The 26,184-nt window shown below is 38.6% G+C and overlaps 1 protein-coding gene across 1 annotated transcript; it reads left to right on the top strand.

Annotated features, from left to right (window-relative positions):
* The first annotated feature begins 1,380 nt into the window (after nucleotides 1-1,380).
* On the top strand, nucleotides 1,381-23,649 carry nrip2 (nuclear receptor interacting protein 2). The gene is made up of 6 exons (XM_057324063.1): nucleotides 1,381-1,957; nucleotides 13,229-13,519; nucleotides 18,888-18,970; nucleotides 19,096-19,223; nucleotides 20,097-20,149; nucleotides 21,669-23,649. The coding sequence occupies exons 1-6, from the start codon at nucleotides 1,805-1,807 to the stop codon at nucleotides 21,786-21,788; spliced, it is 828 nt and encodes a 275-aa protein (XP_057180046.1). The 5' UTR covers nucleotides 1,381-1,804; the 3' UTR covers nucleotides 21,789-23,649.
* Nucleotides 23,650-26,184: the final 2,535 nt, after the last annotated feature.

Below are 26,184 nucleotides of genomic sequence, written 5' to 3'. Positions count from 1 at the left end.
GTTTAGCAAATTTTCTCTTATATACAGTATGTGGCCAGCCGATTACATCTCCAGCAAATCGGAGCTGGGAAAAATGAACCCTCGGATGTCTGTTTAATGTGTCCTGCTGAGGTGAACTGACACTTTGATCTATCGAGCTATACAAGGTGTAAAGAAATACACTGCAGACCTATAGCTTGATACCGATGGCATCAAATTTAGATAATAGCTGTCATGAAGGAGGCAAATACAGCAGCACTATTTTGTTTTACCAATATCCTTCTTACGTTCTTAGCGGCACTATCTGTTTCCATTCTTGTCACATATCGAGACATCCATCCTGATGTTCACTAGCCCACGTCCACCTCTGGGTCTCCATCAACCCCACACCTGTGCTCCATCTGCCAGAGTCTTTTCCAACACTAGTCAGCATACAGCTTTCATGTAGATCAACTGGTAGAGCAACGGCAAGGTCACAGGTTTGATTCTCAGGGTCAATATTATTCATATCATAACGAATATTATTAGAAGAAATCTGAATTGGATTACATTTGTTCAAAATAAGATATAAAAAATTAATGAACGTAATATAGGCTACTATTGATGTCCAAGTACATGTATCTACAAAGCTTTTTTAATTCAACCTGATATGTACCTAATTCATGTCAAATTTCGCCACAAAATAAAATACAAATTATTGTAAAATCTGAAATGAAATTACTATTTAGGACTACTACGATTTGTTGTACTGTGATATTATTTCAGTATAATTTCTCAAAATTCGCATTACAAAACATTGACAGTTTACATCACTGTGAGATAAAAAAATAAATCATCATATTTAATATTTGAATATATTTGGCTTTCTTAGAAAGCTGCTTTGAAATAACATGCATTAAAAAAAAGCTAAACCAATAAATGAAATTAAAATGAATAGACAGTGCAGTTGGTATTCAGTACAATCCATCCAAGTTGAAGAACTCGCAGTTCAGTAAAACACCTGTAGTATTGTTGACATGTTAGGAGTGACAAGGTGAGGAGAGAAGGCTTACTGCTTCAGTGACCACCGGCACAGTGTCCTGGATTAAACAGCAATCCGTACAAGTGCGTAAGAAAGCCTATTATAGATCTGGCACCAGTGTACACTTGACGCTATACTGAATGTAGGATTGTTACTCTACGTGTGGGAAGTCATGTGAGGAAGGCCATTCTCAGTATTTCGTCACTCCACGCGAATCAAAGGTAAACATTTAGAGATGTTGCTTTGTAAAGCTAACCTAAGAGAAGATCAAGTAAGTGAGGACTGAGGTTTGAGATACTAGTGAGGGGGCGGGTGGAGAAACAAGAGGGAGGTGGAGAGAGAGAGACAGAAGGGGAGGGGAGATAAAATACGAGAAACAGAAAGACATGACACATTCAGCCTCTGCACCAAGGACAGAGCAAGCGTCACTGGCACGCATACCGGCTGAAGATATACAACACACACGCTTCACCATGACAACCACTGCTCTGGAGTGACAGCTGTCAATCAACAGGATAAGATTATCAAGATCACCTGCCACGAGAGATTACATCATAATACCGGACTAAAGAGTAATTCTTTACAAAACTTGTTATTTCTTAGATCATTTTATGAAGTCAAATATTTGATCTGTCTAGAAAAGTAGATATAACGATCCGCACGTCTGCATGCGTTCACATGCACGTGTGAAATTGTCTAGCTCTGTATCAGGGTCACAGTTTTGCTGGCTCTCATCCGTCAGAAGCAGCGGTTCAGGGTTTAATCAGCTAGGACGGGTTTGTGTATTTAACCTTCCCGGAGATCATGAGTGGGGGAAAGAAAGAGTTAGAGATGAGGGACAAAGCCATCATGCATCAGCAAAGGAGACTAAAGCAGGCCACCCAGTTCACGCACAAAGACTCAGCGGACCTTCTGCCCCTGGATGGCTTGAAGAGGCTGGGCACCTCCAAAGACCTGGTGAGTGGCACTTTGGTTCATTCAGGAACACCTATGGATTTATTTATGATGTATTTATCGTGTGTGTGTGTGTGTGTGTGTTTATATTTGCGAATGAATGTGCAGTTTTGGTTGTTTCCCTATTCTATCATGCACTGCTGACGGGATGCATTATTTAGCGCTTCAGGCAGTGAATGTTTCTGACACTTCCGTAGATCCGGTACTCAGCAAAAGGCTAGTTTAACAATGTTGGATTGTTTCAACCCATGTTTGGGTCAGATATGGACAAACCCAATTGTTGGTTTTTAATTTAAAGGTCCAGTGTGTAATTTTTGGGATGATGACAGAAATGCAATATAATATACACAACTATGTCTTTAGAGGTGTATAAAGACCTTACATAACGAAGCGTTATGTTTTTAGTACCTTAGAATGAGCTATTTCTATTTACATACACCGCTGGTCCCCTTACATGGAATTCGCCATGTTGTTTCGACAGTAGCCCTAAATACGTTATCTCCTTCAGCAAAGAAGCGAAAACCTGACGACATCTTTGTCGTAGTGCTTCGAAAGGGAGGGGTGAGTGGTGGAGTGAGCCGTTGGTTGCAATTCGCAACCTCACTGCTAGATGGCGCTAACAGCTTCACATTCCTCTAACATAATTTAAAATTCTAATGAAACATCAGAAATACATTACAGTATTTGTGATTTATGTGTTGCTTTTATGTCACTTTGAGTGGAAGTTTTTAGGCCGAATAATGGTGTAATTTGGTTAACCTTGAGCCCCTGGTTAGCTCATATGAAGGCCAAATTATAGACATTATATTACATTTGTCGACGTTTTGTCGCCAGAATTTGTCACTGGCTAATTCTGTGTCATCATGTTCAGCATTCTAGACTTATTTACGCTGTCTACTGTCTGGTTTGAATGGTCTAAGGGTGGTGTACACTGTATGTACAAACACGGCCAATGGAATGCACTGGGATATATCCACAAAATAAAACAAACAAACAAAACTCAATCAAACATTTAGTCTGTTCTGACCAACAGAGGCCAATGTCCTCTCTTCTACTTTAAGTCAATCTCTCTCTTGGGTCCTACTGGCACCTTACAGTAATAGCAAACTAACTGTCTTGCCACTACTGTGATAGATGGCACTTACCCAAACTCCCAGCGTGCACTCCAAGAAACCTTCAGAATCTGAGCGCAAGAGCTCTTTCAGGCATGGACGCATGCATTTCTGTGTGTGCGCCCGTGATTATACAGCCTATTTAAATTATCTCTGTTCACAGCAGGGAAGAGTCGAAGCTTGTCTGTGCGGCTTATAAAGGGCTCAGTCACAGCTTCTCCCGAGACAGACGCTAGCAGAAAAACGCAGGAGCTAAAGATAACCGAATGATGAGATGTTTCGATCTGTCTTATGGAATACTATTTCGTGTATTTGTGGTTCTGTATATGCAGCTGTTTTGAACATCAGCATCTGGCTTAAAGAAGCGTTAATGTCAGGAACAATTTTATCTCTGTCCTCTCTTTCCTGCCTGCTTTGTAATGGCTGTCATAAGGAATTATTCACCGGGTTCGATGGTGACGCTTCGAGATAGCACCGTTGTGTCACGCCTGTCCCAACGAGTCAGAGAGAGACGGACACATATCTAATGACAGGCAAAGGGGTTATTAACCCTTTTTCAACTGTTTAAAGGAACTGATCGCCTAAATAAAATTTCATCTCAGGTCAAGTGCATAGCTCAGATAATATGATGTCCTCAGTTGTGTTTCATTTAAGATTCAACTTTGTCTTTGTTTGTTTCTATAATTTCTTAGAATGGACATAAACTAGGTCATTATTGAAACACATTAACACTATGTAAATTAATCAATCAATCGCTAAAATAATTTGGTATTGGAGATCATATTAAAATCTTTGATACTACTGACTTATGATTTCTGACTTGGCAAATGTGAACTCAGTTTGTGACATTGTTGAAATCTCCCTGAAACTCATTGGAGGTTTCTGGATCGTTTTCATAGGAGAACTATCCAAAAGACTGGAGAGAGACTCTTCTATTTAATCCATTTAATCCTATCACTGTCTATTAAGATTTTAAACAGATTTTTCTTTCTGGGATTATGTCCTATTCATTCCGATAGATGGAGTGTAAATGTGTGTATATGAGGACTATGGTAGTGATACAGTTTGCCTCTCTCATTAACTTACAAGCGCCACGTGAAATCATTCCCGTTACGTAACTCTGGTGTTGTTTTGCAGCTCTTTGGCCCTTAGGCCCTCTGCAATCCCTCGCTCTCTCTGTGAAGCAGAACACAAAGAGCAAAACAGTGCGAGGGCACACTCAGATCAGCACTCATGCGCAGGAGATGCGGATGGAGATAGAAATGCGCTCACCTCTTTACTGTGTCTCGCAATGTAAAGAAATGTCAGTTTGTTCTGCTGGAACTGTTTTTTTAGTCATCCAAGGCCATGCATTTTACACTGTTTATAAAGGTAACTTAAACAGACATTGACTGAGTGTGTGAGTTACAGCACGGGGCTGCACGTGACAGGCTGCATGCGCACCATGCACGCCATCGTGAAGCGCTCTGATTGGTGCGTTTTCATCAAATCACGTTATTACACAGTTCTCTAAAATACTTTATTCTGATTGGCTAGTCTATTTATTGAACAGTCAAATTTTTCTTTTTGTACTAGAAAGCTTGACTCGATTTCCCCTTAAGTCGGTCTCTCGATGTTGTGTTGAGAGACAGACTGGGGTTTGATCTTGAGAACCTATCATCTCCGAGAGGAATTTTAAAACGCCAATGGGCTTGGCGAATGGCACACGCACGCCAGTCCTTACCCTGTGCATACGAACTGTATTCTTAGCTGAAGTTAATACACAATTTGTAAAATATAAATATTTGCTATAAATAAATATGTAATGTCTACATATTTTTCTAAGTAATAAAAAAGGGACAATTATCCCACTTAAATTTTAAATGACTCCCTCAAATACTCAATTCTGATTGGTTAATTTCTACTGTCAATTAGTTTCAAAGAATAATAGACAATGGTCTATTGTTACAGACAAAATGATTTCCTAGTTTGATTTGTCATACTTCTGACATAATATAATCATTTTATCTCAAATCATCATTTCACGTCTATTTAATTATGTAATGGCAAGTAGCCGTGTATTAAGAGGGACTGTCATTAATCCGCAAAATATGTGCTAAAAAAACGTTGTCGATGCACATTATCGACACTAGAACAAGTGTAAAATATGATAATGAGCAAGTAATGGTCTCTCTGTCGACTAATTGATCCCGTGTCGCCTTTAGAAAAGCCAAACAGAGCTAATTATAAAGGTAACCTGACCAAAGGCTGGGCATTTTTTCTCTCTCAAACAAACAGCTGTACGAAAGTGGAGAGAAAGGGTTAAGATGAAGAGAGAGACAGAGAAAGAGAGAGAAATAGCAGCTGGTGGTGAATGTTGTGTTTGTCAGAGGATGTCTGGTGCTGGGGCGAGAGATCAGGAGAGGAGAGTAACCATTAGGTACATCACATGACTCCCTGAATGAGGGAGATGAGCCTGTTGAGCTCTGATAATTAGCTATTAGTCAGTAATCACACACAGAGAGAGAGACAGAGACACACAGAGAGAGAGAGAGAGAGGGAGAGAGAGAGAGAGAGAGGGAGGGAGAGAGAGAGAGAGAGAGAGAGAGAGAGAGAGAAGAGAGAGAGAAGACAGAGAGAGAGACAGAGACAGAGACAGAGACAGAGACGGAGACAGAGACAAGAGACGAGAGAGAGGGAGAGGGAGGGAGAGAGAGGAAGGGAGAGGAAGAGGGAGGGAGGGAGAGAGGAGAGAGAGAGGGAAGAGAGGAGAGGGGAGGGAGAGAAGAGGAGAGGGAGAGGGAGGAGAGAGAAGGAGAGAGAGAGGAGGGGAGAGAAGAGAGAGAAGAGAGAGAGAAGAAAAAGAGAGAGAGAGAGTGAGATGAGAGTGAGGAAGGGAGAGGAGGGACAGGAGAGGAGAGGCGGAAGGAGCAGGAAGAGGACAGAGAGAGGAGCGAGAGAGAGAGAGAGAGAGAGAGAGAGAGAGAGAGAGAGAGAGAGAGAGCGCATCTCGTGTATCAAAGGTAAGAAACAGTTCCAAATACTAACACATCAACTAATATCGACTATAGGGTCTTTATCAGGGTATATCAAAAAACAAGTTGAAAAAAAGGAAAATGTATTCTGCATGACATCCCTTTTTTGACAATTAAACTAATTTGCCCAAAACATTTGCATCACAATGGGTTTTATATTAGGGTATTTCAAGACAGCTTTCAGAACATAGATCCTTTAATAATGTTCAGTATGGGTGGGATTCACGGGAGACGTGACAATAATATATTATTTGGATCTCAATATGACTGTATTGTGATTCTTGAATATAATATAATAAAACAATATAACAATATGTTCAGTGACTCGAAACTGTAATGCTATGATCTTTTACTTTTTCTTTCAATCACGAGTTTAAATTTTAGTCAGAATTTCATCTGTTCACAACCTTAAATCTAGTCTCTTTCGTTTAAAAAAAAACATTTGAAAAATCAAACTGAAATTATCTGCTTATGCCGCAAGAATAACGGTACAGTACTGTTAGGAAAAACATAACAAAACTTTACAATAAAAACCCCACCATTGCTTTCCTTCGACCACATCCGATGGATCCACATTATATCGCTGTGCAATTTAAAGCAACAGTAGGGCAAGGACACTGAGGTTACAGCACCCCTTGACACATTCAACAAGCGCCCATCAAGTACAATCATTTCACAATTAATAACCATTGACCACTATTTACCCACAATTCAACTGCACAATGTGTTTCCTAGGACATGCTGTTCCACCCGCAGGTCAAACATGCTTTTTGCTCTTACAATGATCAGCTCTGTCAGGTCGGGACAGAGATTTGTCTCATTCGGTCCAGGGTCGCTAAATCCACCAATACCACACATCTAAATTCACATGACTATGCAAATTAATCATTTACGCTCTGTATGAATGGCTGTCCGTGTCCACAAGTTAAACTGGACTTTTAAACATTTCTGAATTGATTTAGAGGGGAGAATGTGATCATATTTTCTGTATCTAATTTTACAATTAAAATAAGCAATTTCTAGAAGCCGAGAAGAGGTTTTAATAGGAATCAATGCAGTTACATAGAGTTCGAAAAATGAACACTCTTATACTCTAACACTCATGTTAGTGTCATGTTATGTAGCTGCATTACGTCATGTCACCCCGTTTCACCTTGACTATAATATGCATACTGTTGTATTATGAAGAAACATGGCATCCTCTATGTCTTCACTAAGGCGTATGATGTGCCTTTGTATAATCAGATGTACAAGGTTATAGAGACTTTTCAAATCTGTACATCAGATTCAGTAGAACACAAGAGCATCTCTGAATCACAGCTACATGAATCACTTGTTAAAGCAAAAGCCTGTTTTGAGAAGAAAGAGGGGAGAGAGGGACATAATGCTGTGATCAATCCTGTCAAAATCAATCTGCTCCGCTCTGTGAATGAACCCAGATCCAGCAAAGAGAAACATGGCTAATTAAAAAACAGGCTGAATGGTCTCTCCCTCGCAAATACTGTAAATACAACTCAGTCACAGTCCTGGCCACATACAATGGATTTGTATTACATACAACATAATTTGATTTGGGAAAATCTAAATGTGAATTTATCTGAACCTACTCTGAATTATATGCAGCCATTTTATTTAAAATATCAAAAGATCAGATTTTTGTTTAAACCATAATATGTGCATAATATCTTAAGATTTTTATTTTGCTATTCATTTACATATTCAACATTGTGGGCTCTTCAATGCTCTTTTCTAAGCCCCTAGGATTCAATACCTCATGCTTAGAGGTTAGGCTGAATCATAGGAGCCCTGAGGCTCATAAGAGACCACACGCACTTCTCCATTAACCTTACACTGATTCACAACCCTACTAAATATAAATTAGTCTGATCTGTGTACTTAAAGATGTACACGTATGCACGGACACACGGCTCATTAAAAAGGTGAGTGTTGTAATGATGCTCATAATGGCTTAAATGTCCAGTTTATGAAATTTAGCGGCATCTAGTGGCAAGGTTGCGAATTGCAACCAATGGCTCACTCCACCCCTTCCTTTTCGAAGCATGACAGCGGCTGACACAGGATAATGATGGCATCACGTTTTCACTTCTTTGCCGAAGGAGATAACGTCTTTCCAAAACACGCTCTGTAGAGCAGTTTGTCCATTTAGGGCTACTGTAGAATCAAAATGGTGAATTCCATGCAAGAGGACCCGCGGTGTATGTAGATAGAAATAGCTCATTCTATGGTAATAAAAACATAACGCTTCTTTATGTAAGGTCTTTATACACCTCTGAAGACATAGTTGTGTATATTATGTTGCATTTCTGTCAATAGATCTTCCAAAAAATCACACATTGGACCTTTAATAAACCTGGGGTGCGTTTCGCAAAAGCATCTTTAGCCAACTATGGTCGCAAGTTCCGTCATTCCAGGATAGTTCAACGATTTAAGTGTTTCCCAAAACCATCGTTCCAACGATCAATCGCAAGCAGCATCGCAAAGTTGCGTGATTGGAACTACAGGTCTAGAGCTGTGGTTATAAGCATCGTTGCTTATTATTATGACATGTAGACTTTTGATTTTGATCAAAGTAAGCAAGCAACACGCAGTGCATTCCATATCCATCATTCTAAATATATACAAATTCAATTTTACATCTTTTAGTTTGTCAAGAAAATAAAAGCGCTGTTGTTTGAAATGTGTGCATGCGCATGACCTGCGTGCTCTATGACCCTGGGGAATCCCTGGGCGGAATGATGTAGGAGGACACTTATAAATGAATTAAATATCATGAAATAAAACAACAGATAACAAAAATAGAATAACAAAAGTAGTCCTTAAATGCAATGCATGTTATTTACAGCAAGAATTTGACATTAATTCGATCTTAACGTATTTATTAATAGATGTCATTACTCCACCACCTGTGTGGCGTCAACAACTAGATTGCTGAACCAACTTGGTTCAAACAATTGATCTCCGACAGAGTTACCATGGTTTCGGGAGACAGTCGTAATTACATCGTTAATTTCCCCAATGATGCATCGTACTATGGTGGTTAACCAGCGAGTTGTGTCGTTGTTCTGGAAATGCACCCCTGATCAGCCAACATCGAACAAATACAGTGGATGGTATTGGGAAAAAAAAGAATAGAAAACATTTGAAATTGAAGCCTATTATCAGCCATAATTGAATTGAATTGAATTGAATTGTTATTTGATTCTCATTACTGTCATGCAGTCAATTTTACTGTATTACGATAAGTTTATTTTATCATAAATGAAAGTCAGTATAACAAATACTACAATTATGTTGAATAAGGTTGTTTTAATAATTCAATAATACATAAAACATTTTTTGTTTATACTACAAAATTGGATGCTTATAAAAACATAGTAAACGCTAGTGAAAATATGTTTAAGTGACATACATAATTTCACAATTCTTTTCTTTTGCATCTGGGGTGAAATATGACCTGGACATGTTTGTGGACAAATTTATGAGATTCACCTGCAGTATTTACATTAAACACTTCAGAGAAGAGATGGTATAGGTTGAATGTTTATTTTGGGCTTTACATCACTGCGTATGTATTATCCATCACAATCTAATATTATGTATACTTGATTACAGCCAAATAATATACTGTAATATCGTTATGATATACAACACTACCTTAAAGTGATAGTTCACCCAAAAATGAAAATTCTGTCACCATTTACTCACCCTCAAATTGTCTATGGCAGTAAATGGGGAATGAGATCTGTTTGGTTACTGAAATTCTTCCAAATATCTTCCATTGTGTTCAGTATAAAGAAATTCGAACAGGTTTGGAAACACCTGAGGGTGAGTAAATAATGACAGAATTTTCATCTTGGGGTGAACTATCACTTTAAATCTGAAATCATCACATCTCCATTTCCTGTCACTTCTGATTCTCATTCTGCATTCTCATTCATCACAGGATTAATTGGCAAAGGATCAATAAAATGCCCTTCTGAAACCAGCCAATTGTAGAGCAATGTGATTAAATGATAACAGCGCAGGCTAAAGTACTGACGGTGGCATTTACCTTCCACCCTCTCTGTTTACCCCCACCAATCTCTCTTCTATGTCCTTCTAAGGTGAAAGCCTAACAAAATCGGTCCACTGCCTGTCATAGTGTCTAGCAGTCTATCACAGGTGAAACACTTTCATATTCAGACAACTGATAGCTGACATGAACTGATAGCTTTTAAATTTGACATTGCAGTGTGAGATGAAACACTCCATTTAAGATCATGGCAATTTTTATATTTATTATTATTAGCCATGCTGTGCTTCATGTACAGATTTATATGTTGTCAATTTAGAGATTATATGCTATTTTTTAAATAACTACTAAAGGTAAAACGGTGATATAAAATGGCAAAAAAATGAATGTGAAATGGTGACATAAGACCTAAGCTATACACATTTTACATACAGTACTTATATAGCTTATCCTAAATATTGTTTAAAAAATACATCCATGGGTACGTTATGCATCAAATGCCTGCCATATCTATCATGGCATGAGCTAACTTGCAATCTAAGCGGATGTCAACAAGAAAATGAGGGCTCCTGTGGAGGTTATCTCATTACCGAGGTTAAAATGAGCATCTTGCTGCCGTAACGGTTTTCATTGAACTTTGTATTTTTCAGAACAAGAAAATACCAGTGTACAGTATCGTTATTCGACACGAGAAACAGAAACAATTGATTTATAGGCCTTGAATTCAAGTTAATAAAAAACGCTGTAAATTTGCTGTAAACTCCTGATGCTGTAAATGTTTTCTGATCTTGCAGCAGTAAGACAAACTGGTACAAAACTGGTTGTGTTTCTGCACTAAACTGCCAGTCACATAAACAACAAACTCCTCCTTTGTGGAAACAAAAAAGCCTTTTATATAAAAATTCAATAACACCCTCCAGTCCACAGCTGTGGATCAATAATGCTGTTTCTAGCTGAAAGAGATCTAGTAATAATTTAAAGCATGATGGTAGAAAAACATCGGACACAGGACAAGTCAAGTAATTGGGACACGGCACGCTCTGGAGCACATGTGTTAAGTGAGGAACAACCAGAATGCTAGACACATCGATGAAAGGGAACAGGAAGGAAAGAGAAGGCCATTCATATCTAGGTTTCTCTGTGTATTTTCAGCTTCCCCTTTGAGAGTAGGCCTGTGTGAGAGGTACTTTCAGGTGGTCCTCATAATTGTATTATTGGAGTGCCAGATGAAATTTATAAGCAGATAAAACTGCAGTCTGGTCTTGTCCATGTTTACCTGTATATGACAGCTGATCAGAATCTCCACTATATAAATTGCACCATGCGTGTATTGCTCTGACTTTTAAAGGACCAGTGTACGAAAGTTAGCAGCATCTAGAGGTGAGGTTGCGAATTGCACCACTGGCTCACTCCACCGCTCACCTTCCCTTTCTAAGCACTACGGCGGCTGACACAGGACAAAGATGTTGTCTTGTTTTCGCTTCTTTGCCGAAGGAGATGACGTATTTATTAAACGCGCTCTGAAGAGCAGTTTGTCCATTTAGGGCAACTGAAAAAACAACATGGCAGATTCCATGTAAGGGGACCGGCGGTGTATGTCGATAGATATAGCTCATTCCAAGGTAATAAAAACATAACACTTCTTTATGTAAGGTCTTTATACACCTCTGAAGAGATACAGTATGTATTATATATTGAATTTCTGTCAATTGATCCTTCATAAAATTACATATTGGACCTTTAAATGTAACCTTAAACATACAGCCTTTGTTAAACAACATACAGTTTAATTTTACAAGTATAATATGAAATATTCAAATTAATTCAAAATTATAAAAAATGTTTTACAATATTTTGTGCAATAATCAAAGATTAAAATTTAAAGGCAATCTGAGTAAAGTTGCAACTCCCATAGTCTCAAAATGTGCTGACATTTGAATAAAAAAATGTTTATTTTAAGATAAAAAAGTAACATTTAACTAGCAGCAGCAAAGAAAACTGCACTGTGAGCTCTTCACAACAACAATAGCTGAATACTAGTTTGAATAATTTGTGGACGGGACTCTCCCAACAAATGGAGGAAGTGTTTAACAATAATGTATCAAAGATTTTTATGATGCTGGATTATTTACGGTGTCTCACACACGCTTCACCTTTAAAATGCACTTCCAAAAAACACGCTGTAAGTTAATGTCTTTAGGGAAGGAACAACAGCGATAATGGTTCTGCCAGCTTTGTTAATGATGTTAACTTATTCTGCCCTCAATGACCCTCAGTTCACCTCACATCTGTGAACTTGAAAATGGAAAAACATGAAAAATATGGGAAACACATCCTGATACCTTAGAATGTTACTGTCAGATAAGGATTCCCTATGATCAATAATAAAAAATCTTTGGCTACACTCGAACCAACATTCTGTAGAGAATGAACTACATGCTCTAACCACTGGGAAAGGCAGGGCCACCAGGCTTTGGTGGGTTGTTGCATCGAATTTACATTTTTTCTATGACTGAATTTGTCCATCATAGCAGAGGGAACGCATCCTGATAGCTGAGAATGTTACTGTCAGATAAGGTTCCCCCTATGTTCCATAAGACAAAGTTCATACATGTCTCAAATTTAAACTGCTGATTTTATAGCCCACAACAAGTAGGTTCTGGATTTTCAGGCTGCTATTGCTAAATTTGTCAATCTTAGCAGGACGAACGCATCCTGATAGCTGAGAATGTTACTGTCAGATAAGGTTCCCTGTGATCAATAGGAAAAAAGCTTGAGCTGGACTCAAACCAACATTCCATAGAGTATGAACTACATGTGCTAACCACTGGGCCATAAGATTTTGGTGGTTGGATGAATCAAATATACATCTTTCTATGACTGAATTTGTCCATCATAGCCGGGGGAACACATCCTGATAGCTGAGAATGTTACTGTCAGATAAGGTTCCCCTGTGTTCCATTAGTGAGAAAGTTCTTACAGTACTGTTTGAAAATCACGTTTGGTAAATATTCCATGTAGAATGCTGAAAATCTGTGCATACTGTATGCAGCAGACATACTAATGGCAGTATGCACTATTTAAATACACTTCCTCTTCCCGTGTGCCTATAAAGCAACCCCACAGCATCGTGCAGCGACGCCTCCTGGAGGGCAACATCCCACGTCTGCGTGGGGAAGCCCGGGACACCCCCTCTCACATTCGCTCTCCACTTGTAGACAGCAAAGAGGGCGGAGAACCAGAGGAAAGAAGTGAGAGCACTGTGGACGACTCCACAGAAGAGAGAGAGTCTCCAGAAGAGAGCGAGAAGAGCCTCAGGTCTGACGAGGATGAGGACTATGAAGAAGACAGGAAGAAAGTGGGCGAGAGCGCATCCAACCTCTCAGCTCTAGTGGTCCAGTGTAAGGTAATACAACAAACCACTTGATATGGTTGCTTTAAAATCATTTTTGGCTGTCTGTCCACATAATGCAGGTGATAAGAAAGGGTTCTGGCTCCCCATGACTCAGAGATTCATTTTTTGGCAGCTAACTGTTCTGGTCGGTTGGGTTTTTGAAGAGCCAGGACGTGTCTAAAAAGCCCAAATCTGTGAAGCACCTCTTGTTACGTTTACAATAGAGATGATGTAACTGGTGGACATGTGACTCATTGTGTAGACAAACATACCTGTCATTTTATTTTTTTATAATCATACAACACAATGGGTCTAACAAAAACTGAAATAAGATGGGTATTAAAGATGATGACCTAAAATAAATAAAGTTGCAAATTCATCTTATACTTTAGCAAAGATCCAGGATTCCCATGCCTTTTGGTTTATGAATATTAATATTTTTCTAGTTATTCAAGACTTTCCCAAATTTCACATTTTGACTTTCTTGGAATTCTTGGAACTTGTTTGGAACCCAGCATTTTAAATGAATCTGAATCACGCAAACGAGTCGTTCCTAGTCCAATTCGCCACCAGCGCGGATTTACGTCACTACATATAGTCCCCGCCTACGTTTTGCTAGGACTGCCCACGAAAACTTCACTCTTCTCCCCCAAACACTGTAGCTCGTGAGCCTCATTCGCGGTAGACCAATCACAGCAGACTAGACCATCTGACCAATCACATCAGACTAGGCTAGCGGAAAGGAGGGGATTAGACAGATGAATCGCGGAACGAATCATTTGAGAGTCAAGAAGTAAGGTAAGAATAACTCCCCAGTATTACAAAATAATAGTGCTTTTACACTTTCTATGTACATAAACTTGTTGTTGGACACTCCATAAACCAAAGTAGGACCTTAAAAATCCCTAGTTATAGTATGTACTCATAAGTAAAAAAATGTATTCACTACAAATTGTTTTCCAGATTTAAAACAAGTACAAACATACAACTATTATTACTTTGTATATTAAAGGTGATTTACATATGATTATAAAATACTAGCCTGCTAGAAAATATACATAAGTATTTATTATCATTACTATAGAAATTACAATGATTCGTCTATGACTTTGAAAGTTGCATTATTTTTCATTACTTTTTGAGGCTTGGAATTAACTATTTAAATTTCCCGATGTTTCCTGGTTTTCCAACACCTGTGAGAATCATCAAGACAGCCAACACTTCCCCATAGCCAAGCTGTTAAAACTCGCTCTCTGTTTTACTGTAGAACAGATTGAGTATCATTCTGCGGCTCCCTCGCCATCACTTCAGCAAAGTAAAAATAGACCCGAAATTAAAGCAGATTAAACCACAGGGTTGGGTGTGAACCAAGAGCAGCTAATTTCCTCAGCCTCCACATGTCAACTGACAGTCTAGTGTCAACACGAGAGTTTTAAAACAGCAAGAATAATCCTTTTCTATGAAATTAGGCCATTAAAAGAGAACGCTACATTGTCCAGCTCAGGCGCTACAGTAATGTACTGACAGATGGTCATTATTGTCAGAGCTTGAAGTGGGAAAAAAAGGTTCTGGTACTCACTTGTGCACGTTGCCATATGCAAATTATTACCACATATGCAAATTATTACGAAACGTATTAGGACATTGCTGGTACAACATATTTATTTACTAAAGTAACCATTTGTCAAACAACTGATTTAATAATGTTAAATACAAAATTGACCACAAAATAGTCATTTCATTACCTGTGATAATATTTCTGCAGTCTACAAAAAGCAGAATTCTTGAATTCTCTCATTTAATTCTTCTGTTAATTAAATCGATCATATACACACAGTCATATCTTATGCCTTATATGTTATGTTTTTAGGCATGCCAAGTCGAACACACATTATTTTATGAGACAAACCACCTAAGTTTTCACTTAAAACAGCAGAATTTGCAAAAGATAAGCACTGGCTCCGTGCTAATCTCACTGGAAACATCTTGGGCGCGACTTAAAATAACGCGTCTCCCTGAGGCCAGGGTTGATCGATCTAAGAGTTCAGAGGTCCCATGTCCGAGTGCCGTTCGAGACATTTATTTCTGGTTTTGAGGTGGAAATATCCAAAAACCCAGTTGTCTGGAACATAGCATAAGCGCTCCCTCTCTGTAGCGGGATGTCATCACTATTAATCACACATTCAATAACGCTGTAACTCGGAGTGGCAAAGTACCGGCAACATGTGAGAAGTGCAGGTACGCAAGAAAAAGTGAAGGTATGCTAAAGATTAAAAAAAGAGAAGTGCCGGTGTTGTGCCGAATTTTGACTCCCCACCAGATTATGACTCCTTTCATTGAAACTACTTGCGGGATTGGTTCATCCTAACCCCTCTCCCACACCTAATCCTAACACCTAATGTTAGTGGGGAATGGGGGAGTCATAATTTGGCAGGAGTCAATTTTCTGCATCACACCGGAGCGTACCGGCCCACTTCAAGCACTGATTATTGTAAAATAAATTCTGAGGATGATCAATTTTGCATCAACATCTAGGGGTTTATTTTGCGATAATGACCAGCCAGCTACGTATATGTTATTTAAACATAAAAAAATTGTAAATAGGCGTTTAGGTTGGTTAGTGAAATGACCAATTATGCAATTATAATACAAAATGTTACAACTTTGAATCAAACTTTCCAGAGAGCCACGTTATTGAACATGAAAATTAAATTTCTCTTCAATGCTGAATGTTCAAGAATCAACCTGATCTAATGAAAAACACATCTATTTAAATGTAATATATAATATAAATTCGTACGATGGGATTTGTACAAAAACAATGGATTAGTAGGAAGAAAGCATGCTTGAAGGTTCACTCCAGTTGTAACCACTGGGGCAAAAAGCAACGTATGAATGACATAATAGAAATTCATACGAACTAGGCACCAATTATGTAAAATAGTCATAAACTGCCATTTTGTCAGATTGTGTTGTTAACAGCACACGTGCATTCTGAATGAATTGAATGTTCCAGAACAGATGCATGATGTTCCTATCATCAAACTGAAAGATGAAATGAAACTCCAATTCTGCATCTAATTAAAGCTTCAGTAATGAAGAGCCGTTGAAATGGGACAGGGTTGTGCGTAGCAAATCCACCTTACTTGTTCATGCTTCCTGTTCTGGAAAGATTTATTTCACTTTCAGGCTGAGAAGTCAAGCATGATGTTGTTCCGTTCAGGGCTGTCATTATTATGAACCACATGATCTTTCTCAACTGCACACCCGGCGCGGACACATATAGGCCTTACACAGATTTTGTATATGCGGTCGAATAAAGCCGTAATAGCTCACGGGGGAATATCTCGCTTTAAACTGTAAACTAGGCAATCTGTTTTGTTTCGTTTCTTTGAAACCTTTCATTTGTATGGCTGAAACTACAAAAGAAGAAACATAAAAGAATCAAATGTTTTCACTATGAGGATGCGTTTATATCGTGACCACAGGGTGCAGGAAAGACAAAGAAACAGTACACAGTCACAGCAAGTACTGACACAGATTCTTGAGACGCACTTTGTCCCCTTTTGGTCTGTCACAAACAATGTTCTCACCGATAAACGTTTGTTTATCTGCCAGTGTTTCATTTGGAGTGCTTAACACCACACTGTGTATTTTTGAAGCAATGGTTTCATTTTAGTGCAGTAAAAACGGCATGTCTTTGTATGTGTGCATGGAACAATGCGTGAGAGGGGCTTAACAGCCCCCTCTGTGCAAACGGTGAGAGGTTGACGCCCTGATACGAGAGATGTTGCGTCCCATTCTTCATGTGGTAGGAAAGTTGCGGGTGTGACGGCACGCACCTTGAGTGACAGGAAATGCGAAAAGGTTGCAACAAACCTCTCATCTCCTTTGAATGTGGAACGGTGCCGACGCTCGCTGGAATGCTCGCTTATTAACCGTCCAGTTAGCAAAAAGGTGCAGAGCAGACTTGGAGCCTGACAATGCTTTAGCTGTGTGGGCCAGTGCGTAGGTGAAACCATATTGTGTTTAAGTCATGCATGCTGTGAAACCATATGTCACAAACAGGTTCCAAATCCCTCAAAATAGCTGTTGCTTCATCCAACGGTGTAAAGCAATGAATAGTTATAAGTGCTGTTTTCTAAGGCTATTATCACTATTAACATTGCTTAAAATGAGAAATAGTGATTTGACTTTAGTCTTAACATTAATTATTAAATATTACTTTTGCTACAAACATGAAGGACTCATTAAATGGTGTGACTTGTTGATAAAAGGTACTTAGTTTTCGAAGTGATGGATTTATAATTTTGCAGGCAAAACAAATACACAGGCAAAAAAATCCTAGGGTTCCTTTGAGGGTGTTTTTTTACTTGGGGCAATAGGTGAACACAAACAAACCAGCTAACGCAGTCAAAACCCTAGCGAGAATCAAACAAATGCCTTATTTACCACCAAAACACCCTTGAAATCACAACAGTGCATCAGCACCAGCAGTAATACCCAGTTTTGCACAGGTAAACAATACTTTTTAATTCAAATATATAAAAATACTAAATAGATTAAAATATAATTAATATGAATATAAACATATTTATTAAAGTTTTATAAATATGAATATTTTATACATTATATACAAAATATTAAAACTTTTTTTACAAATAACCTCCATTATGTTTATAAAATGAAAGGAAAGAGGACAATAACGCTTTTTAGATGTGTGATTGAAAATTAAGGGGGGGGGGTTTGTTTCTTTTTTTTCATCTACATGCTTTCACTCTATGTGTGTGTGTGGCTGCCATGAAAACGAACGGATGTCCACTCAGTTAAAAAACAATCCACTGATGCTGCTAAAACCGAACAAATCATTTCCACATAATGGTCAAGCCAACACCATGAACGGGTGAAAAGGTCTACTAAAAAGCAAACGCTGCACAAACACAGGGTCATAATTTATCAGACCAGCTCTGAATTCTGCAAGCGCTGATGGAATATCGGGTTAAAGGACACCATGAAAATAAACCAGCTTACTGGAGCGATACATTAAGAGCTTCCACAGAGAAACTTTTAAAGTGATGGTCTATTATTAACCAGAGCTATTATCCTCAAGCCATCAGTCGCGATACTGCCAGACGTCGCAAAAACAAAACCGAGAAATCAATGCAATGTAATGAACAACTAAAGCATATTTGAAAAGACCAAGAAGATGATTGTCTGTTCTCAGCTCGCCCCCTGTTTGAAACTTCTTGGCAGGTTGAGTCCACTCTGGCTAATAATGTGTATTTCTATTAAAAAAAAGGTGTAAACTGGAAAAAAAGGAATGAAAACAAGAAAGACTGTAATAGAGCAATTGTGTGAACAACAAAGGTTTTTCTTGCAGTGTGGTGACGCAGAGGTGAAGCTATCCATAAACACAGGGTGCCAACACAACCACATCTCTAAGACATGCTGCAGAAGACTGGGGTAAGCTGAACATCTTATCTAAAGACCACAACTTAAAGACTAAGACCTACATATGTGTACAGCATGTGTATATATATGTACGTACCACTTTACATGAACATTTTTCTAATGTGTGTTTATTGCAGACTGATAACCAGCCATGAAGAAAAGCCCCACGGGAAGTTGCCCTTCACTGAATCGACGGTGGAGACGGTGAAGTCTCTGCACTTGCAGCTGGGCAGGGAAAAAGTCCAATGCACCGCACAAGTCATAGGTTAGACGTCTTGTGTTCACAGAAAATAAATCCACGAAGACACGACAGCACTCATACTGTAGGACCCCCATACCAACTTGTTTGCATGATTAGTCAAGTGAAACCCAAAATAACGTCTTACAAAACTTGGCTGCTCACAAAACCAGTTTGAAGCAGTCAAGATAGAGCTAATGCAAACATGAATATATTCCACAAGATAAGAGAAAGAGAAGTAGGCCCACCAGTATGCAAATTGCTCTTAAAACACACCCACACATGATCTAAAGAACGTCTAAAAGCGTATAATGCAATATCCTTCCAGCTTGTTTGAACATTCAGCTTTTGAAGTGAGCAACTGACCTTTTCCAAATCAAGACAGCAGTGGAATGCCCAGTCATTTTTTTTAAAGGGATGGTTCACCCAAAAATGAAAATTCTGTCAAAATGTACTCACCCTCTTGTCATTTCAAACCTGTATGACTTTCTTCCGCAGAACACAACAGAAGATATTCTGAAGAAAGTTGTTAACTTGAATTCACTTGCATTTTAACAATAGAAGTGAATGGGGGCCAGTGCTGTTCGGTTACCAACGTTTTTCAAAATATCTCATTTTGTGTTCTGCGGAAGGAAGAAAGTAATACGGGTTTGAAATGACAAAAGGGTGAGTAAATGATGACAGAATTTTCATTTTTGGGTGAACTATCACTTTAAGTGCCACACTTAACCCATAACATGGCCATATTGGTTGTGTTATGAGCAAATACAATAAAATGTCCAATTAAGCCAGTTTATTAAACCCCATCTCTTCTAATTAGCCAAAGAATAAAATCCCACCTACAGGGGATACAAAGTGTCTCTTGCCCTATTTTAAACCTCATTTGTTCTCCGTTCACAGAGGACGCAACGTTTGAGGTGTGTCTGGGTCTACAGACTCTGCTGGAACTCAAAGTAAGACCACCATTACCCATCTCTGCCCTGTATTTGTATTCCACAGCGTTGCACACTTCTGACCTGCACGTTTACCGTTTTTGAAAGTTTTATACTGGCAATTTTAGTTAGAGCAGACACCAAAGCTCTGCCGTAACCATTTATGTTGCACATTGGGATCATGTCTTACTTTCATACATTTAAAACAGCTATTAAACCTTTAAATTATGTCACGATGCAATTGAGAATTTTGATTTGACCTTTCTCGTGTGGTGCAGGTAGCACAGAGCCTGCTGAATATCAAAGATGTGGACTTTTTATTTCAAACCCAGAATGGACATGAAAAAAAAAGTAGAATCTAAGGCCTTAAAACACACAGTAAAAGTATGAAACGTAAAATAAAAGTAAGAAAAAAGTATCAGATTCAAATTCAGACAACATGCACAGTCAGTGTTGTTGACTGAACTATTTAGTCGATTTGAGAAAAGTTATAAAACTGATAATGAAAATCGACTATTTAATAATACTCTAAATCTAAATCTAAAAAAAAAATGTTTCGACCCAGTGTTGGGTCAAAGCAGAGACAAACCTCGGTTAAATAAACTAAGAAAATTTTTATATTTGGATTTTAATTAGGCTACACCGTTTTTCTCCTGGAAGATTATAGTTTACCTTGTTCTTTTATTTAATTTTTTTATTTATGTCTATTCATTTTTCCCCCCTGGTTTAAAAAGGTTAATAATTGAATAAGTCCAGAGTATACTTTAAATGTAAACACACAGTATGTACATTACCGCCTATATGTTGTAAAGACATGCAGATATGCAATACTATTTATTCGCTGTCAAAGGCCATGTAAGTGTGCTCTCTTGAATAACCCAATAAAGACAAAAAATAAAATAAAATATTTATATTTGACCCAAATATGGTTTAAAACAACCCAGAATAGATTCATTTACAACCAGTTAATCCCTTTCTGACCCAACGCTGTGTTGAAAATAACCTAGCTCTTTCAATTTTTTCAACAATTAGCAAAGGAACTGAGTTTGAGAGAAAATGGGTCGCAACACGTATCATATCTAAATATTGAACCAGTGGAGCTGAATTCGAGATAATTTGACATGCCACGGGGAGAATTTCCCCTTTGAGGTTTTCTTGATTGCAGGCAGTTATGAGGAGCAGGCTGAATGCTATTAAAATCTTGATAGATAAAGAGGGAGAGAGCTAGAGCAGACAAACTGCGGAGGACAGATTTGTGTTAATATATGCAAATGAACATCGCTGTCAGGAGAAACAAAAAATAATGTACACAAGAAAAGATTATCCTGAAGCCCAATGTGGGCTTCTGAACAAACAATGAGCAGAATCAAGCGCTTATGTACTCATAGTGGCATAATGCATCAAAGTGTTCTTTTTCTCAAAATATTACAAATACAAAGTGTGAATAAAAGCAATAAAATGTATTAAAAACGGGATTTTTCAATGTACGTTTTAGAAAAGGACTTTGTTACATAACAAACAATACACTTTCTCTTCCCAGTGCTGTGTGGACCTGAACTCCAGAGTGCTCCGTCTCCACAGCACAGAGCAAGCGCTGCCCTTCCTGGATTCACCTGCCTGCAGCCAGTGCCATCACCATGACAACAACAAAAACATGTGACCTCAGACCTACGTGCCCGCCAACCGCCCGATCCTACCCATATAATCAGAGAGGAAGTTCAAAACGGAAAGCCTTTGTCTGGACTCTTGTTCCAGATGAACATAGCCAGGCCTCTCTCTCCTCTTTACATCCTTATTCTTCGTTGTTTGTTCGTTTCTGTGCTATTTACAGAAATCTGCCAACTGTCATTTTTTCTGCTGTGCTAAATTAGTTTCAATTAAAAGTGTTATTAAGGCTGCGGAGGAGGAAGACTGCGTTCTGATATTTTAAATTGCCTTGAGTACCCGGTTAATCCGCAAGACGCTGCGTTCATCTTTGTAAGGTCGCCAGTAATATCTTTTAACAGGAGATTGTAATGACAAGCAAATTTCATTCTTGTTTATTATAGTAAAATTGAGAGATTTACAAAAGCTATAAACTCCTTAAACATGTTATATATTAAAACATAATTAATCGAAAGTTGCACAAATTTAACTAAAAATCACTACTCCATAATTGCCTTTTACTAACCAAGGACTGCGTTTTCTGTCCTGTTTCTCTTTAGAAGATTAGATCGGCCCCCAAATGATAATATGGGGCTTCAGTCAATCCAATCAAATGTTAATAGAGCCCTTGGGATGGACTTGCACTGGTTTTCTTCTGAAGGGCCCACAAACCAACCAAAACATTCCAATCTGCATGATTTTATAGACCTCTCCCTTTGTATTCTTCGATGTTTTGCGATAAACCATTGAAAGCACGAGTGTGTGTGTGTTTAGGATAGAATACAAAGCATTTCTGTTTGAGCTCTTTTAGAACAATTCAAGAGCCCTGATTCAGCTTCTGGGCACAAACCTTCATAACCAAAGGCCTGTCTCCACCACCCACACGCCTCGCTCATTGTTTAGTCTTAGCACGGGCATATAAACGCCCGTCTCGGCTCCCATCGAAATGCCAACCGACGATAGAAAGAGGGCCAATATGAAAAGAGTTTATTTTTGTGTGTTTTTGGTTTCATTTCCTCTGAACAGTATTTTCTCGGCCTAAATAAAATAAAAGATGTATTCTGGATATACAAAGGTCTCCGCTGATTGATCAGAATTAATATCATGTCATGACAATCCATTACACCTACACAACAGACAATAGCTGAAGGACAACACTGTTCTGCTCCTCACTGATCGTTGTTGGCATGGATGTTCATGATCACATGACTGTGATGTTGGTTTGCCCTGGGCAGTCAACAAGCTATTTTAAGGTTTCTTCATTTGATGATAGAGGGAAAAGATGTTCTCACTCACAACAACCACAGAGAGCCATAAGGGATGACATCATTGACCCCGCACGGAGCTCAGGCTGCTCCTGATCCACAACCAGCATGGAGTCTGAACACAAAGTACTGTAGCCAGGGCACAATACATTATTTAAACAGTCAAACCATCATGAAGTCCATCTGTTTTTTTTTTTTTGTGAATGCAAGGGAAAGAATTACAATTACATGTATTCGTCTAGCAGATGCTGGTATTCAAAGCGACTATAGAAAAAGATACTTTTATATAATAGTTTCATTACAATGACAAGCGGCAGGAGAATTTGGTAATTGATTAGCCCCGCCCACACTGAAATCTCATTGGTTCAAAACGATTCTCCTTATTAAATGGTAAAAATGCTCTGGATTGGTTAGGACCATTTTGAATCACAGACTGTTTTTAACATTACGAGTCTTTCATCGTAACCTTCTGTGCTTCCCAATTCTTTGCTAACAAAATTAAAAAATGCTAACACTTCACTTAAAGCCTTTATGTATTATGTGTTATAAAGGGTTATTAAAGGGTATGATGTTTTATAATGGTTCATAATGTGGGTTTTAATACATACAAGGTTGTAAAGAATTATAACCAAATTAAAAGTGCAAAGTGTAACAATGAATTTATAAGTGTTATTATTTATTAACTGTAGTTACAATTATTCACGAGACATTACAATGCATAATAAGGTGCACTACCAGGCATTATTAATACATTAAAACTACTTTTATAATGCCATATACATGCTTTAAGTAAATTGTTACCAAAAAGATCACTAACAGCTTCTATGATTCACCTACTGTAAAACCATGGATCTGGATTCTTCCCGAGTTGTATTTTAATTTGAGTTAATATGCTACATAATTCTAAAAAATGGCACATTGCGAACGTTCTATATAGTCATTTCTTGCTGCCTTTTTTTTTTGAATTTAGGGAGAAATGGATAACAATATGAAATCACTTTTTAACTACATTTGCTACTCCACATGACAACAGCGATGTAGCAAAGATGTATAAGACCTTGTTCATTTGTACATGACCAGGCCGCATGCTGTGCTCCATTATTTCTTACGGTCACATCCAATGATGGCCTTTAGAACAAAAGATAATCTCGCAGAGCCTAAGTGCCACACAGCAGTGAACAATTATTTTTTCTTGAGCAGTGCTCACACGGAGATGGGCTCCGCTGCTTTATGGCCCACTGTGCAACAGGGGGGCCTGTTGCATTTTCTCGGTGCACACGCCACATCCTGTCACGGTTTTAAGAGACACATCTCGTTTTACAGGCACAAACTTACAGAACCGCTGCTCAGCCAAAGCGCCAGCAAGGTAACTGCAAAGTAACCGCTGACATAGTTGTACTGTAAGTGTCCTGGTGCATGCAAAGCATGCAGAAAGCATGCAAGATAAAAGAGACCACATATTTGCCATTCCTTTATGCCTAAATCTTTGTAAAGAGTAACAAAAACATAAATTGTGCCTACGCATACATAAAAAAGATACACCTTCAAAGCTAAAAATACAGACAGTTCAAATATATTAAGATGGACAAATATATCAAGCAGGGAATGAAACATGTTACAGCAGACAGGTGGGGTCAGAGGTCAAGCTATGACTGGCATTCTGCCAGTGACTCATCTTGTACTTAAAAATGTTTTGCCCAATGGAATGCTCTCTATAAGGACAATGCCCCTGCCCAATATTACTTGGTTCATGCATTTGCTGCAACTAAAGCCTATCGGTTACATAAAGAGACGGCTCACCCAAATATAAAAATCCTGTCATTATTTATTCATCCTCATGTTGTTCAAAACCTATAAAGGACTTTTTTTGAGAAAGGTCTTAGTGGTTTTGTGTGCATACAACAAATGTTAGGGGACTCTCAGCTGCAGGCACATGAACAACATGCCGGACACCAAAGTCCAACAAGGAGCAAAAATGGATGAAACAGAACACTTCCTGTCTATAACAAAAACTGCAGGACATTTCTACAGAACACAGCGGAAAATCACAGCAGTGTTAATATCGAGATCTAATGGGCCATGCGTCTTTATCGGCACAAGTGATGGAGAAAGCGCAGAATCTATTAAATGGAATCCCCGTTGCCAGCATGATAAACACAGGAGCTTATTAAAACCGCCATTCGTGTTTTTGGCTTCCACGAGGGGGTGATGAGATGATGGAATGAGGGAGTATTAGGACCAGTACTAGACGAGTTAAGTGTCCATTAAGCAAATGGCAGGAAATGCAGAACGAGGAAAGAACCATGTTGAGCATCTTGAAGATACTGTCAACCCAAAGGCCGGAATCCCTTGTGCACTCCACATGCAAATGCGTACGGAGGCGAGGAGGAAGACAGACACCGGAATTAGTTACAGGGATTTGGAGAGGCATAATCTTTCGTGATTCATGCTTCACCCAAGACGATCAAAAGCAAGGAATTGTAAGGCCAGCGGTACTTAAACAATGTTATGGAATGGCTTTACTGAAGATACATAAATGTAAAGAAAAATTAAACCCAGAATGCAAAAGAAACTGGAAAAAGAGGTTGTAATAGGATAAAAAGCCAATCACGAAGAAGCCTTAACCTATATGAAAATCCTAATGCTAGATCTTTAAAATGGGAGAGACAAACCAATACATGAGACACGTAGCCCCAGCATCATGTAAGTGTTCACTGGCTTGCCTCCAGAAGTTTCAAGAGGACACTGGAGGAAAGGGTACCATGGAAATCTTGTGACCTCACAATGATGAGTGAAGGGTTTTAAAATGTCTCAAGATTTGTCCAACCCAGGGTTAATCATTTTCAAGAAAATCAGTCCTTCCTTATGTGTCGTTTTATTGACCATGATCCCTGACAATTTTACATTTAATAATAAAAACCCATGACCAAATACCACATCGCATTTCTCATTACAGTTAAATGTAGCCATTGCCAGCCATGATAAATAAGCGCGCAGGTTTATGATGAGTCACAGATTCAGCATCAATCATCAAATATACAATGAATTACATAACTTGAGTCACAAATTGTACATTGATGCAATTAACCTTGATCTGTTACAAACATCATCACAACATGAGCACACGCACGGTCATACACACTACAC

The sequence above is a fragment of the Triplophysa rosa genome, linkage group LG24, assembly GCF_024868665.1.
Source record: "Triplophysa rosa linkage group LG24, Trosa_1v2, whole genome shotgun sequence".
Taxonomy (NCBI): domain Eukaryota; kingdom Metazoa; phylum Chordata; class Actinopteri; order Cypriniformes; family Nemacheilidae; genus Triplophysa; species Triplophysa rosa.
Note: the sequence above shows the minus strand (reverse complement) of the source record. Positions and strands in the feature narration are given on the sequence as shown.

Bases quoted from the DNA above. Each gene is read 5' to 3' on its own strand.
- nrip2 (XM_057324063.1), top strand. From the start codon at position 1,805: ATGAGTGGGGGAAAGAAAGAGTTAGAGATGAGGGACAAAGCCATCATG. The intron at 1,958-13,228 runs GTGAGTGGCACT...GTGCCTATAAAG, and splicing joins TGGGCACCTCCAAAGACCTG to CAACCCCACAGCATCGTGCA. The intron at 20,150-21,668 runs GTAAGACCACCA...TTCTCTTCCCAG, and splicing joins AGACTCTGCTGGAACTCAAA to TGCTGTGTGGACCTGAACTC.